At 47.2% G+C, this 16,872-nt stretch overlaps 1 protein-coding gene and 1 non-coding gene across 2 annotated transcripts; both read left to right on the top strand.

Moving 5' to 3' along the window:
- The first annotated feature begins 610 nt into the window (after positions 1-610).
- On the top strand, positions 611-4,000 carry LOC125534585 (WAT1-related protein At5g64700-like). Its single transcript, XM_048697770.1, has 7 exons — positions 611-812; positions 891-953; positions 1,581-1,697; positions 2,689-2,929; positions 3,018-3,176; positions 3,432-3,580; positions 3,661-4,000. The coding sequence occupies exons 1-7, from the start codon at positions 640-642 to the stop codon at positions 3,872-3,874; spliced, it is 1,116 nt and encodes a 371-aa protein (XP_048553727.1). The 5' UTR covers positions 611-639; the 3' UTR covers positions 3,875-4,000.
- A 6,093-nt stretch (positions 4,001-10,093) lies between these two features.
- TRNAT-CGU lies at positions 10,094-10,165 on the top strand. Its single transcript has one exon. It is a non-coding gene; the product is annotated as a tRNA-Thr (tRNA).
- The last annotated feature ends 6,707 nt before the right edge of the window (positions 10,166-16,872 follow it).

Below are 16,872 nucleotides of genomic sequence, written 5' to 3'. Positions count from 1 at the left end.
TGTTTACTGTTACCCTTTTCCTTTCCCACATCATGTGTCACTTTTGCCACTCACTCCCCCGTCATAAGACGCATTTGTATCCTGCAACCACTAAAAACCTCTTCAAACAGAATAATGTCTATAGAAATATACAATTGCAAATGACTCACTGAGCATTAGTCACTGAGTGACATTTTTCTCTAGGAAGATGAACAACCTATGATGAATAATACTGTCAGTGCACATGACTTTTCATTTAAGCCAACATAGTTGTGCATTGGGTGTGGATGCATCATCCATTCTAATAAGTACACAAGCACCTTGTTACTGACATACCTAATTAGTTGCAATTAATGTTTCTTTTACAGTGTAAAGTTTTGATGTTGTGAAGTATGATGTAACCAACTTGTAAGACCAAAAAGGAGTTTTCTGCCATTTTTTTAACCTTTTTAAAGTGAGAGGCTAGTGTGGCATGTTGATAGTAAAGCATAAGTACAACGTATTATTTCTTCAGTGGATACCTATGAGTCATATCTGAACAAACCTTATGACAGCGAGGGTTTGATTAAGTATCCTGATGGCAAATGCTTGACAAAGTGTTGCAATGGGCAAGTAGTAGTATTTAAGCATACATCTTTGAAGTTCTAACAAACGGGAGTCATGGGCAACAGAGCACCTTATGCTGTTTCATTTCTCTTAAGGTTTATCTATGCGGTTATGCAGATACTTACCAAGGTTGCTTTTAACCAAGGTACAAGTACATACGTTCTTGTTTTCTACAGGCATTTAATAGGTACCATGTTCTTACTGCCTATTGCTTTTGCAATTGAAAGGTACGCAGATTTTTGCCTGCTTATTTACGTGGATCTGGATGTCATCTAGGAAATTTGCACTGAGATTTATTTTTGCAGGAAAACGGCCCCACGACTCTCATACAAAGTCTGTCTGAAACTATTTGTGCATGCATTATATGGGTAGGTCAACATATAAGGCAGAAGTGCTGCTCTACACTTGATCTTCTTGTCTATCAAATCTCACTGTTAGATAAAAACATTACATGCAACAATCTGTTATGTTTTCTCCTTTTTGTATATTATTGGGGCGAGAGTATTCATGTGAGAAATGGTGACATGATTTATTAGATATCTACCTAACCTATAGTGTATCAATCTGTTCGCTCTTATCCAAACATATGTCTGAAGCTCTTTTATGTGCATCCATGTGTACCCTTACAATACAAATTTACTTAGTTTTCATTAATTTCTTGCTCTGACCTTCTGGTTTGAGTGTAGTATAGTCATCGCCTTCGTCAATGCCAATCCACGAATTTCAGTTTTATCTGATTAATATATATTTCTAATTGTTCAGCTAACTGCGAAAATTATGGCACATCTTTGTGGGGGAAAATAGCTATTTAATTAGGTTAACTAATTAACTTTCTGCAGGAGTGTTGCGCAAAGCTAAGAATGATGTAAGTAGTTATTTTGTAGAATCATACCATCTATTTTTTTCTTACAACAGACCCTTGGTATTTCTTAGCTATCTTTACTGAGTTTTTGTTTTTAAAATACTAGTAATATTCATTTCTTTCATTTTCCCAGGATGTCTGCTTCTCTTAACATATCATGTGTTGGTCTCAATTATGCTTCAGCAACTTCTGCTTCTGCAGTACTAAATCTCCTGCCAGTGTTAACTTTCTTTTTGGCTCTTCTGTTGGGGTATGTGTTTTTAATGATAATTGCAATACATTCCTAGGGGTAGAACATTTTTACATTGCCTTGTGGTAACTAAAATTTAAATATGTCATCAAACTAAGCTCAGCAAATTTGTAGTTGTGATATCCACACATATATTGCATGAGTATGATATCTATATATAATCTATTTGCATTGAATACAGAAGAATAGCTTTGCATAAATGTGTGATTATGAGAAGAAGATTCAAGTTTGTAACATACATAGTTGATACTAGAAGATGACCCACGCGATGCCTCGGGATGGTAGGCCGAAATCGTGGATATTGGGTTGATGGCGTGAATAATTGTGAGAATTATGATGTGATGAAAAATCATTTGTTAATGTGAAAAGGGCTGGACACATGGACAAGATAATTAGTGTGATGGTAGATTTGAGCAACATCCCTTAATTCTCTGGCCTTATCGAGTATGTAGTCGCATTGTATGGTTACCCGATACCTACTAGGGTGCTGATACTTATTTGGGTGTACATATTTATTTCTCTGCACTAATTGACATTGATGTACCATTGTGACATTTGTTTATGTGCGCTTCTTTGAACCTAATAAAAAAATTACTAGCTAGCTAAATGCTCATGCGCTGCTACTGAAGTTATGTTTTCCTACAAATTTGTCAGTTGGTTAAACGTGTGACACATAGCCCATGCTTCATAAAAAAACATCATTACGAAATATGCATTAGTTAAATCAACCATACGTGCAACCTCTGGAAAATGGACGACGACTGTGGTGGTTCAAATAACTTAAGAAGTGAATGAACCACCACCAAGTCAGATCTTTACCATTACTACTATTTAGTAGTGTAAACCTACTTTTGTGTAGATGTGAGTGCTTTGATGAACATGGTGTAGTAACAATAGTGGGACTGAAAATAGGTTCAACTTGGTTTGTCTACAATATTATGATAAAACAAATTGTGGATAAGTGAGTGATTTGTTATTCTTCTTATGGCAGAATGGAGTCTTTGCAATTAAAGAGCTTCCATGGGATTGTGAAAGTTTCTGGTATAGTGATTTGTGCGGCTGGTGTTACTGTACTAGCGTTATACCAAGGACCAGAGCTCAAATCTATAGTCCATCATCCTATTTTTCGCCACCCAAGTCGAGTTGATACTCATCCCTCAAGGAGCTGGATATTGGGAATTCTCCTGCAGTCTCTTGCGACTGTAATGTTTGCGCTTTGGACAGTGTTTCAGGTATGCATCTTGCTGTGTGCACAGGTTACAGATTCAGGTACGGTGTGTGTGCATGTTCAGATGCTAATTTATTCCATGTTGCTTCTAGGGCTCTTTGCTGGAGGAGTATCCGTCCATGCTGCTTAACACGAGCCTTCAGATTGTCTTTGCGACTGTTCAATCATTTTTTATGGCTCTAGTGATGGAGAGGGACTTTTCAAGATGGAAGTTGGGACTGGATGTAGGTCTTGTGGCGATCATCTATTGTGTAAGTATAAGAATCCCCTCAGCAATAGCAAATCCTTCATTTTTTTACGAAACCTCTTTAGAGGGCGGGGAGCTGCCGCGTTGCATTAAGAAGAAAAGAGTTGGGCCAGTTAATGAGGGAAACCGGACCCGAAAACCATACATGGTGTTTGTAAGAAGAATGTTATCTTTTTCGGTAAAAAAACTTTTTCGGTAAGATGTTACCGTACAAGTTGAAAAGAAAGTCCTGACCCTGTGAAATTACTTTACATTGTAGGGTTTATTTGTTACCGCATTGGCAAACTACCTCCAAATCTGGGTGATTGGCAGGTGCGGCCCAGTATTCCTGGCCATGACGGTACCCCTAATTTTGGTTATCACAATCATTCTGTCACTTCTCATAGGAGAAGCAGTCACCCTTGGAAGGTGCGTTTCTTAATGTTTGCTTGTTAGGCAGAAGTACTACACCCAAAAATATCTTCATATTTTCTTCTACTGATTAACAGTGTAATAAGTGGCGCGCTCATGGTTGGTGGCCTGTACAATGTTCTCTGGGGGAAGAGAATAGAGCAAGTAGCTCTCTGCAAGCAAGGAGGTAGCGGAGAAAATGGATCATGCTTAGATTTGGAGGAACAAGAAAGCGGTGCGCCAGTTCCAGCAACGTGGGATTCAATCAAGCCAGTGCCAGGTTCGATAGAGAGAACTGATACATCAAGCTGAACTGTGACCATCAAGCGATGTTATTATAGGTGTATAAAAGCTTTTGCTTCAGGTCAGCCCACCAGAAACCATTCAGAGATCTGTAATATTGTTTACTGCAAGTCAGCTATAGCAGCTTTAATTGTTTGTTCAGGGCTTAACGTTCGTGTGGTGGATTTTGTTTGTGTTAGGTTATACGCCCTCTGTTCCGAATTACTTGTCTTGGATTTGTCTAGATACGGACAGCTTGAGCAATTTGAGAAAATGCCACACTTTTTCTGGCACTTTGCTCCTATAGCACATCTTTCTTTTATTTGATTAAATAGCATACTTTTGCTCATAGTTGGATAAAATACATGAAACTGAGATTTCTCCTCACTTTGCTAGTCAAGGCCAAACGTCATTTGCCCCTTAATAAAGCCGCTAAGCAGAGTCGCCCCTCCCCTCCTCCCTTCCTCGATCTCTCCCCTTTCTCCTCCGCATCCAATCCACCTCATCCTCAATCCACCGGGCTGCCGGCGTTCTGCTCTTCTTCCCAGCCTTTTCCCTCGAGCGGGAGCACTAGCGTCCCCAAATCCTCTTCTTCAGGCCATATACCTCCCTCCATCCACCTGTTTCTTCTCCTCAGCCCGGGAGCCCCCAAATCCTCCGCCACCAGAGAGTAGCGGCGTCCAGGCCATCACCCATCTCCGATGCAACGAGGTGGCGTCTAGGGCCGTTGCGCATCTCCGGTGCTGCGAGCTGGCGTCTAGAGCCCTCTCCTGAGCGCGGCGCCCCGATCCAGAGGCGCGTACTGGCCGTCGGATCGACCGCGTGGACCCTTAGCCGGGCTCATCGACGAGGACACTGCAGACGCCGCGCTCTCCCCCGAGCGGGGAGACCTCGACCTAGACGCGGCGGAGGCTTGGTCCAGCACGACATCCGCGAGATCCTCTCCCTCTCTCTCCGGGAGAAAAAGATGATATATATTGGATTACTGGATGAGATGTTTAGCAATGTTTGTATTGGTGGGTAGCACTGAGAATATGTAATGAGAGACAAAGTCTTCTTTCTTGATTTTTCACACACATATGCAGTTTTGAAGTTGTAATTTATGTATCGTTAAACCTTTTTAATAAAGGGCGCTTTGTATCAAGTCATAATGTCGCATTACATCATAATATTGCAAACATCATAATTATACAACTAACTTCTGCATGGCTAGGACACACACAACCTACATGAAAAAGGGAGACCCGTAGATAATAAGGCAACCCAATGCAGCAAAACATTGACAACTATCACCTCTTTCCCGAACAATGATGACTTCAGCAAAGAAATGGTGCATGGATGTCGCCGTTGCCGGATCCAACTACATAGGTCAGATCATGTGTTTTCACCAATGAAAAAAAGTAGCGTGTTACGACAAAATAGCGTGGCCCTTAAAATACGCTATTAGCATGCTATATCGCACTATTGCGTGCAATTTGCGAGACATTGTACATTGATTTGCGAGGCGTTGCTCAAAATGCTATAGCGTGCAATGAATTAGTGGCGCTATAGCGCATTGATTTTTTTTCACTGGTCTTCACCAAAAGAGAAAGCCCGAACAAACTCTAGGCAATGTCTTCAACTAGGGAGCGTAAACCGTGACTACCAAGTACAACCTAGGGTTTTCACCCCACAACTCGGGACAAAATACTCAAAGAGCATCACCAAAAAAAGAAGTCCTATTTGTTCTCGTCACCGACTTGTCGGAGAAGAAGTTTAGCTAGAATGCCTCGATCAGCACCGGAATCGTTGATCAAGATGAATTCCACACATCGGCTGTTTGCTAAGACACCAAATCTACCATCACAAACAAGATCGAGCATTCTAACGCCTGCATTGATGTGGGGCACACCTCAACCATCACCTAATATGATTTGATGCCCACTAGAGACAATCGTCTAACACGCGATACCAGTGGCCAAGTCGTGTTCATCACCATCGAGGAACCACCGGCGCCAACTCCATTAGACCCCGCTTGGATTCGGTGTAAGTTTATACACCCGAATTTAATTTACAGGTGTAAATTACCGGCCGCAGTATGTTTTTCGTCTGGAATAGAAACGACGGCTGGAGGTCTGTATCGATTATGCAGGTGTATTTGGGAGGCAACCGACAATCCAATCGGAGCCTAATGGAGTACCACTGGCGCCAACTCCACTAGTTGCTTCACCGCATGTATCCGTGCCGATGGATAACCACGGGAACGGGAAGGAGCCCGACGCGCAACGTCAAAGGGCCCCGAGTGCACCCTACTCCATAGGTCACACTATATCGTGTACACATGAATTTTTTTTCGAGAATGACGGGGGGGGGGGGCAGGGGGCCCCACCGGTTGTTATATTACTCGAAGGACTCGGCAGTCATACGGTGTTTTTCATCGAAGAGATAAAAAACTACAAGCTAAGAAGAGAAAAACCAAAAAGAGGGGGGGGAGGGCGAGTTACAGGACCGAAAGGAAAAAAGCGCGGGTCTCCAGGAGGAGCTCACGATCAGGGGCGTCGTAGCGGCGGCTCCAAAGCAGCAGATCGTCCGCCGTCCCGGAAAGGATGTCGCAGGCATGGCAGTTGATGCCGTTGAACGTGGCGTTGTTCCGGGCTTTCCAAATATGCCAAAGCAGCACAAGGAGCCCGTCCTTCCAAGGCGCAGCCGAGGTCAAGGCTCCCGGGAGCGAGGAGAGAACCCCGTCAATCGAGTGGAAGGGGCCCAACCCAAGACGATCCCAGGTGGAGACCGCGCGCCCGCACGATGTGAAGATATGCACAGTAGTCTCCTCCGCGGAACAGGAGGCACATGTGCTAGAGGGGGCGCAGTGTTGGGGAACGTTGCAGAAAACAAAAATTTTCCTACTCGTTTCACCAAGATCATCTAGGAGTTCATTTAGCAACGAGTCATCTAATGCATCTACATACCTTTGTAGATCACGAGCGGAAGCGTTCGTTAGAACGAGGATGAAGTAGCCGTACACGACGTGATCCAAATCACCGATGACAAGCGCCGAACGGACGGCACCTCTGCGTTCAACACACGTACGGGATGGGAGACGTCTCCTCCTTCTTGATCCAGCAAGGGGAGGAGGAGAGGTTGATGAAGATCCAGCAGCACGACGGCGTGGTGATGGATGCAGGGCGTCACAGTAGCAGGGCTTTGCCTATACTACGAGAGAGAGATGTAACGGGGAGAGAGGGAGGTGCCAAAGCTCAGGTATGAAGTCCTCCCTCTCCTCAACTATATATAGGGGTGCCCAAGGGGTGTGGCCGGCCCTAGGAGATGGATCTCCTAGGGGGGGCGGCGGCCAAGGGTGGGGGGCTTGCCCCCCAAGGCAAGGGGCGCCCCCTTTAGGGTTTCCCCCAACCCTAGCCGCATGGGCCCCAAGGGGTGTGGCGCCCCAGCCCACTTTGGGCTGGGTCCCCTCCTATTTCATCCCATGGGGCCCTCCGGGATAGGTGGCCCCACCCGGTGGACCCCCGGGACCCTTCCGGTGGTCCCGGTACAATACCGGGTACCCCGAAACTTATCCCGATGGCCGAAACAACACTTCCTATATATAATTCTTTACCTCCGGACTATTCCGGAACTCCTCGTGACGTCCAGGATCTCATCCGGGACTCCGAAAAACATTCGGGTTACTGCATATACATATCTTCACAACCCTAGCGTCACCGAACCTTAAGTGTGTAGACCCTACGGGTTCGGGAGACAAGCAGACATGACCGAGACGACTCTCCGGCCAATAACCAACAGCGGGATCTGGATACCCATGTTGGCTCCCACATGCTCCACGATGATTTCATCGGATGAACCACGATGTCGAGGATTCAATCAACCCCGTACGCAATTCCCTTTGTCTATCGATATGTTACTTGCCCGATATTCGATCGTCGGTATCCCAATACCTCATTCAATCTCGTTACCGGCAAGTCACTTTACTCGTACCGTAATGCATGATCCCGTGACCAGACACTTGGTCACTTTGAGCTCATTCTGATGATGCATTACCGAGTGGGCCCAGTGATACCTCTCCGTCATACGGAGTGACAAATCCCAGTCTTGATCCATGTCAACCCAACAGACACTTTCGGAGATACCCGTAGTATACCTTTATAGTCACCCAGTTACGTTGTGACGTTTGGTATACCCAAAGCACTCCTACGGTATCCGGGAGTTACACGATCTCATGGTCTAAGGAAAAGATACTTGACATTGCAAAACTCTAGCAAACGAACTACACGATCTTTATGCTATGTTTAGGATTGGGTCTTGTCCATCACATCATTCTCCTAATGATGTGATCCCGTTATCAATGACATCCAATGTCCATAGTCAGGAAACCATGACTATCTGTTGATTAACGAGCTAGTCAACTAGAGGCTTACTAGGGACATGTTGGTGTCTGTTATTCACACATGTACTACGATTTCTGGATAATACAATTATAGCATGAATAAAGACAATTATCATGAACAAGGAAATATAATAATAATGCTTTTATTATTGCCTCTAGGGCATATTTCCAACACGCAGCTCTTCGCGTACAGATTTGCTCGCGTGCTGAGACGGTCACGAACCATCAAGCAAGCAAAGATCTTGATCTTCCGGGGGAGATTGGAGCTCCAGATGTCGATGGAGGACTGGCAGAGCACTCCGTTTGGAGAGAGCACCCGGAACGCAGTGCGCGAGCTGAACTCGAGGTCCTCTCCCCATGCCATGAACCGGCGGTCCGGAGAGTCCACGAGCTGCAAGGCGCGGATGAGAGCCTGAATCTCACCCAGCTGAGCAGCGGCGACAGAAGAGAGGCGTCTCTGGAGATGAAGTCCGTCGAGGGCGACCGCCGCCACGGAGGCGTTGGGACGTGTAGAGTGGGAGAAGAGCGTCGCGTACTCGAAGCAGAGGGCACCACCTGGGCACCATCGGTCATGCCAGAAGGAGGTGGCGCGCCCGTCCCCGAGCTCCACGCGAGTGATGGACCTGTATGTCGGGAGGCCCTGGCGGATGATGACCTCGAGGAAGGAAGGAGCCGAGGAACAGTCGCCCACGTCCCCCCTGATGTTGCCGAGGAACCAGCTCTTCCACGGGGGACAGTCAGGTTGGTGAAGCTTGTGGACGAAGTTGAGGAGCAGACACATGTTCTGCCGGCGAAGATCGCGAATCCCGAAGCCACCCTCCTGCACATCCGCACACGCTTTATCCCAAGCAATAAGACAACGAGCGCCGGAGCAAGTATCCTTGCCGGTCCAAAAAAAGGCACGACGTCTACGATCAATCATCTCAATCACACCAGAGGGAAGCAAGTAAGAGCACATAAAATAAGTAGAGAGGTTATTAAGCACGGCATTACAGAGGACCATTCGACCACTGGAAGAAAGAAGCAAAGCACTCCATCCGGAGAGGTAGCGGTCGAAAGAGCGAATGAGGGGGTCGTAGGCGGAGATGGGGAGTTTCAGCGGGGATAGGGGAAGCCCTAAGTAGGGTTGAGGGAAAGAAGAGATGGGGCAACCTAGAATGCCCGCCAAGGTTGCCGACAGCCCATCACTACAGTGCATGGGGACGAAACCAGATTTGTGAAAGTTGATGGCGAGCCCGGTAGCAAGGGCAAAGGCGTCCAGCAAGTTTTTAAGGTGTGTAACCGAGGGGATGTCTGCATGGCAGAGGATAAGGGTATCGTCGGCGTATTGCAGGACGGGGCACGGGAGGGAAGAGTCAATGGGGTGGGTGATCCGTCCATCCGTGGAAGCGCGGCGAACGAGGCGTTGAAGGACGTCGGCAATGATAATAAAAAGATATGGGGAAAGCGCGTCACCCTGACGTAGGCCATTGCGACAAAGGATCCAGACCCTAGGGACATTATTGAGGAGAACCGAGGTGTGGCCGGTAGACAGGATGGCCTGGATCCATCCACACCACTTAGAGTCAAAACCCCGAACTGAGAGGACGGTGAGAAGGCTGAGTACACATGAATTTTGCCGTGCTATCGTGTCTCACAGCCGTAGGGAAAATAACGCTTACGATCCACGTGGACAATATCTAAATAGAAAGATGTGCTGATGCATGTGTACTTGTCACAGATGATCAGTTCGTAATTCTGAAATTGTATATGTACTGCTACTGACCTCAACTTCCAACAAACCAAACTCCACTAACAAGTCCTCGCCGCACAACGTTGACCGTGTTCTTAATTGAATTAATGCCGCATTTTTCATCCCCATCATCAATGCCTCCGTAGCATAGTGGTAGTGCGTTCCCTTCGTAAGGGAAAGGTCGTGAGTTCGATCCTCACCGGGGGCTTAATATTTATAATCTAGTTTTTTCATTCTTAATTCTTAGTATGTTCTTATCATCTCGATGTTGGTAGTATATTTTTCCCATTCTTGTTACTTAATTCTTGTGTTCTGATCATCTCCACGTTGGTGTTTTTGTTTGCATGAAATTCAAAAAACAGCTGCATGCATGTGTGTCTAGTTATTCCTTGGTATAGACTTGCATGCATGTCTAGTTATTTTGGCATGTAAGTTTTGCTAGCACACTTGCCATTTATTTTCTTAAATTTCTCACTATTCCAAAAACGGCTGCATCGGAGAAGAGAAGACGAGTAGAACAACGGCGGCCCGGAAGAGTGATGGGTGTTCACGTTGTTTGGTTCACGAGTGAGTCCTAATCATCAATTTGATCAGTAATATGAATAACGTGACATAAAAATTCCAGTCATAGTTATAGTGATAGGGACATAAGTCACTCCTGTATTCAAGTTCAACTGGAGAAGTAGCTGCTGACGTAGACCTTAGGCAAGTCCAACGCGTCGTCGCAGATGACATGGATTTGATTCGTTTTTGTCTGTTTGGGTCAACCGTAGTCGGCTTCCGGCCCTGTTCGCATTTTGCTAGTTATAGTCTTTGTGACGCCCGGATAATTAAGCTACAGTGATCCCACGCTAATGATGCCACGTCACCTCGTTTATAGTTGCTAATCTCGAGTTAGTTCGAAACCGATTCAAATTCAAAATCAAAATCAAGCAAACAATAAAAGATTTTCAAATATTAAAACTAAAATGTTCAATAAATAGTAGATAAATCAGAGGCTATGATAAAATTGTATACAACATTATTGAAATGTGATAAGTGACTTAAACGACCTCAAACAGTGGCTGAAAACATTATTTACTAACCTTTTTAATAATAAAAAAATAAATATGAAATGATAATTACCCCAAACTAGTTTTTGGTGGTAGGATATATTGTGATGTGAATTGTGGGCCAACTCTCATATTTTACAAAACTCATATGGTGCCCAAACAATTAGCCAAAACAGAAAAGGAAATAAATAAAAGAAAAGAAAATACATAACAAAAAAAAAACCCCCAGGCTAACTGGGCCTCGGCCCAGCCAGTGGCCTGCCAGGCCGGCCCACTCCCTCCCCTGGCCTATAACCCCGTGGGGGCACCGAACCCTAGCACGATCCCCTCCCCCCCCCCCCCCCTCTCTCCCCGATCGGCGGGCAAACCCCCCCACTCCCCTCGCTCCTCGCACTCCCCCGCTGCCCACTTTGCCGACGGCGCTCCCCGACGCCTCTCGTCGTCTCAGGCGCCGCCCCGCCATCGTCGCCTTGACCCCGTCGCGCGCCTCCCCGTCCTCGCCCCCTTCCCGATCCAGAAATGGATCAGGGCTCGACCTCAACGCCGTCCGATGCCGCCTGCCGGAGCCACCTCGCCGGAGCCTCTCCGCCTCGATCCCCGTCGCCCCGCCGCCGTTCACCATCGCCACCGCCGCCCAGCTCCCTCCTCCTCAACCCTCCATCCCAGCGCCCCCCCACGCTCGGCTGGTTCTGGATCGGGGAGGGGCCCGATCCCGCGTCGCCCCGCACCCCCGATTCCGTCGCCCGTTCCGCGACGGCCTCGCATCCTCGTCCTCCTCCCCGAGCTCCGCAGGACGTCGTGCTCGTCGCACCGACGCCAACCGCCGCCGCCTGGAACCGTCGTCCTCATCCCCACCTCGCCGGACGGCCTCGACCTCCCCCGGCTTCACCGAGCCCCCACGAGCTCCGCTGTGAGCCTCTCCGACGACCCCACCTCCTTCCCCTCAATCTCGCGCTCCGCCCGGCCTCCTCCTCCCTGCCTGCCCAGGCCGCCGTCGTTCGCCACCGCGTGCGCGCCCGCTACCACTGCCCATGTCCGCCTCCCCCCCCCCCCCCGCTCGCCGCTGCTGCCCGCTGTGGGCTCGGCCGTCGCTTGCGCCAGTCGCAGCCGCTCGCCCTTCCCCGTGGCAGCCCCGTCTTCTGCCACGGCTCCGTCGCGCCGCCTAGTCCGCTCCCCGGCCGACGCCCCATGGCCCGTGCCTCGCCGTGCCTCGTCTCCGCTCGCCGTGGCCCCGACTGGCTACGACCAGTTCGGGCGCCCCGCAGCGCCCCAGCGCTCGTGCCCGCAATGGCCATGGGCCTATGACAGCCGGGCCCCGCGGCCCCAAAACGTTTACAAAAAAATAAATGTTAAAAACAAAGAAAAATAATAATTAAATAAATAGAATTAATAATTAATTAATTAAAGAATTAATTAACTTAACTAAACTTGGGTTAATTAAACCAAACAATTAATTAAACTAATTAATCACAATTAGATTAACCAAATAACTAATTAAACTAACAGCTGTTAGTTAATTAAATAGTCAATGACAATGGGGCCCACCCCCTAATTAATCATGTTTAGGTTAATTAAAATTGGTTAATCAGATATTACACTGACAGGTGGGACCCATGCGTCAGGTTGACCTGGTCAACTGCTGACGTCATGATGACGTCAGCAGACACTATTCTGGATAATGTTGATTAAATTAAATAAATAAATCCTAAAAATGATTTAAATCTTTTAAAATTTATATAAAATAAACCGTAGCTCGGATGGAAAAGCTTTGTACATGAAAGTTGCTCAGAACGACGAGACGAATTTGAATACGCAGCCCGTTTATCCGCCACGCATCCCTAGCATAGCGAACACGCCACTTTCCCCTTCTGTTTCATCTGTGCGAAAACGCGAAACACCGGGGATACTTTCCCGGATGTCATCCCCCTTCACCGGTATCACCTACTACCGCGTTAGGGCACCTCTAACGTCGTTACTTGTCATGTCATGCATCACTATGCTTATGCTTGCTTATATATTTATTGTTTTCCCCCCCTCTTCTCTCGATAGACACCGAGACCGACGCCGCTGCTACCCCAGTACGACTACGGAGTGACGACCCCTCTCTCTTGCCAGAGCAACCAGGCAAGCCCCCCCTTTGATCACCAGATATCGCCTACTCTTCTCTATACTGCTTGCATTAGAGTAGTGTAGCATGTTACTGCTTCCCGTTAATCCTATACTGATGCATAGCCTGTCCTTGCTACTACTGTTGTTAACCTTTACCTGCAATCCTAATGCTTAGTATAGGATGCTAGTATTTTCATCAGTGGCCCTACATCCTTGTCCGTCTGTCATGCTATACTATCGGGCCGTGATCACTCGGGAGTTGATCACGGGTATGTACTATATGCTTTATACATGATACATGTGGTGACTAAAGACGGGTCGGCTTGTGGAGCATCCGCGAGTGATTTACGGATTGGGGGCTGAAAGGACCTTTGTCCCAACGGCCCTCTGTGTGGATCTTTGAGGCGGAGCGACAGGGCAGGTTCCGACCACCTAGGAGAGAGGTGGGCCTGGCCCTGGTCGGCGTTCGCGGATACTTAACACGCTTAACGAGATCTGGGTATTTGATCTGAGTCTGGCCATTTGGTCTATACGCACTAACCATCTACGCGGGAGTAGTTATGGGTATCCCGGCGTCGTGGTATCAGCCGAAGCCTTCTTGACGTCAGCGACGGAGCGGCGCGCGCTGGATTGGACTGGAACGCCACTAGGCTAGGTCTGCTTCCGGCCGCCAGCAACGTGCAGGTGTGCTAAGGGCGATGGGCCCAGACCCCTGTGCGCATAGGTTTAGACCGGCGTGCTGACCTCTCTGTTGTGCCTAGGTGGGGCTGCGACGTGTTGATCTTCCGAGGCCGGGCATGACCCAGAAAGTGTGTCCAAATGGGATCGAGCGTGTTGGATGTGGTGCACCCCTGCACGGAAGTTAATCTATTCGAATAGCCGTGATCTTCGGTAACAGGACGACTTGGAGTTGTACCTTGACCTTATGACAACTAGAACCGGATACTTAATAAAACACACCCTTCCAAGTGCCAGATACAACCGGTGATCGCTCTCTCACAGGGCGACGAGGGGAGGATCATCGGTTAGGATTATGCTATGCGATGCTACTTGGAGGACTTCAGTCTACTCTCTTCTACATGTTGCAAGACGGAGGCTGCCAGAAGCGTAGTCTTCAAAAGGATTAGTTATCCCCCTCTTATTCTGGCATTCTGCAGTTCAGTCCACATATGATACCCTTACTCCATTTGATACCAATGCATACATATGTAGTGTAGCTCCTTGCTTGCGAGTACTTTGGATGAGTACTCACGGTTGCTTTCTCCCTCCTTTCCCCCTTTTCCTTCTTCCTGGTTGTCGCAACCAGATGTTGGAGCCCAGGAGCCAGAAGCCACCATCGACGATGACTCCTACTACACCGGAGGTGCCTACTACTACGTGCTGCCTGCTGACGACGACCAGGAGTAGTTAGGAGGATCCCAGGCAGGAGACCTGCGCCTCTTTCGATCTGTATCCCAGTTTGTGCTAGCCTTGTTAAGGCAAACTTGTTTAACTTATGTCTGTGCTCAGATGTTGTTGCTTCCGCTGACTCGTCTATGATCGAGCTCTTGTATTCGAGCCCTCGAGGCCCCTAGCTTGTAATATGATGCTTGTATGACTTATTTTATTTGTAGAGTTGTGTTGTGATATCTTCCCGTGAGTCCCTGATCTTTATCGTACACGTTTGCGTGTATGATTAGTGTACGATTAAATCGGGGGCGTCACAGTCTAGTTTTTTCATTCTTAATTCTTAGTACGTTCTTATCATCTCGATGTTGGTAGTATATTTTCCCATTCTTGTTACTTAATTCTTGTGTTCTGATCATCTCCACGTTGGTGTTTTTGTTTGCATGAAATTCAAAAAACAGCTGCATGCATGTGTGTCTAGTTATTCCTTGGTATAGACTTGCATGCATGTCTAGTTATTTTGGCATGTAAGTTTTGCTAGCACACTTGCCATTTATTTTCTTAAATTTCTCACTATTCCAAAAACGGCTGCATCGGAGAAGAGAAGACGAGTAGAACAACGGCGGCCCGGAAGAGTGATGGGTGTTCACGTTGTTTGGTTCACGAGTGAGTCCTAATCATCAATTTGATCAGTAATATGAATAACGTGACATAAAAATTCCAGTCATAGTTATAGTGATAGGGACATAAGTCACTCCTGTATTCAAGTTCAACTGGAGAAGTAGCTGCTGACGTAGACCTTAGGCAAGTCCAACGCGTCGTCGCAGATGACATGGATTTGATTCGTTTTTGTCTGTTTGGGTCAACCGTAGTCGGCTTCCGGCCCTGTTCGCATTTTGCTAGTTATAGTCTAGTTTTTTCATTCTTAATTCTTAGTATGTTCTTATCATCTCGATGTTGGTAGTATATTTTTCCCATTCTTGTTACTTAATTCTTGTGTTCTGATCATCTCCACGTTGGTGTTTTTGTTTGCATGAAATTCAAAAAACAGCTGCATGCATGTGTGTCTAGTTATTCCTTGGTATAGACTTGCATGCATGTCTAGTTATTTTGGCATGTAAGTTTTGCTAGCACACTTGCCATTTATTTTCTTAAATTTCTCACTATTCCAAAAACGGCTGCATCGGAGAAGAGAAGACGAGTAGAACAACGGCGGCCCGGAAGAGTGATGGGTGTTCACGTTGTTTGGTTCACGAGTGAGTCCTAATCATCAATTTGATCAGTAATATGAATAACGTGACATAAAAATTCCAGTCATAGTTATAGTGATAGGGACATAAGTCACTCCTGTATTCAAGTTCAACTGGAGAAGTAGCTGCTGACGTAGACCTTAGGCAAGTCCAACGCGTCGTCGCAGATGACATGGATTTGATTCGTTTTTGTCTGTTTGGGTCAACCGTAGTCGGCTTCCGGCCCTGTTCGCATTTTGCTAGTTATAGTGCACCCAACCGGCCAACGCATTTCGTCCGCGGGGCCATATTTTTACACACTTTTTGCATTAAATATAAACATTGCCCATAGTTGATAAATCAAGTAGTTTACAACCAAACAAAAATATCATAGTATACAAACCAAATAAAAATACGGTTGAAAGATGTCTAGCCATCCGGAATCGCCGCCGGAATAGCCTGGGATTGAAGAGTGGGACGTGCACTGAAAGTAATTGGTGAAGAGTAGGCAATGATCGGTCTCTCTATTGCGATTCAACGCCGGAGCGCCGCTACCTAGCAATTTGGTCACTGACAACCATAGTCACAACCACAAATTCCTCATCGTTCGATGAACACATAAAGTTGTTGAAAAAGAACTCATCTCCACTATCCATGGTACCTTGCAGGCAAAGCGTCTAACATCTTGCGGATGTGGTGGAGAAGTCGGCCGGTGAAGAACCCCGCACAGGCAGCAGGACTGTCAAAGTGGAGGCTGCCGTGGAATGAGGCATGCGGGCTTGGAGCTAGGTAGGCGGCGGCGGAATCGAGGCGGTAGCATGGCCGGGGAGGTGCTATGACGGCGGAGGAAGGAGACCACCAACGACGGTAAGAGCGGGCATCAGATGGGGCGTCAAGGCGGGGGGAGTGTGTCGATGCGGGCGGCGGCCTGTGCAGTGTCCAAGCGGGAGGCGGGGCGATGGCGATGTGGCCGCAAGTGGCGAGTGTGGAGGAGGGAGGGAAGAACGGGTGTTGTGCCACCGAAGGGTAGGCCAGTGGGGGCTTAATATTTATAATCTAGTTTTTTCATTCTTAATTCTTAGTATGTTCTTATCATCTCGATGTTGGTAGCATATTTTTCCCATTCTTGTTACTTAATT

The sequence above is a fragment of the Triticum urartu genome, chromosome 2 (assembly GCF_003073215.2).
Source record: "Triticum urartu cultivar G1812 chromosome 2, Tu2.1, whole genome shotgun sequence".
NCBI lineage: Eukaryota > Viridiplantae > Streptophyta > Magnoliopsida > Poales > Poaceae > Triticum > Triticum urartu.
This window is presented reverse-complemented; position numbering and strand designations above follow the sequence as displayed.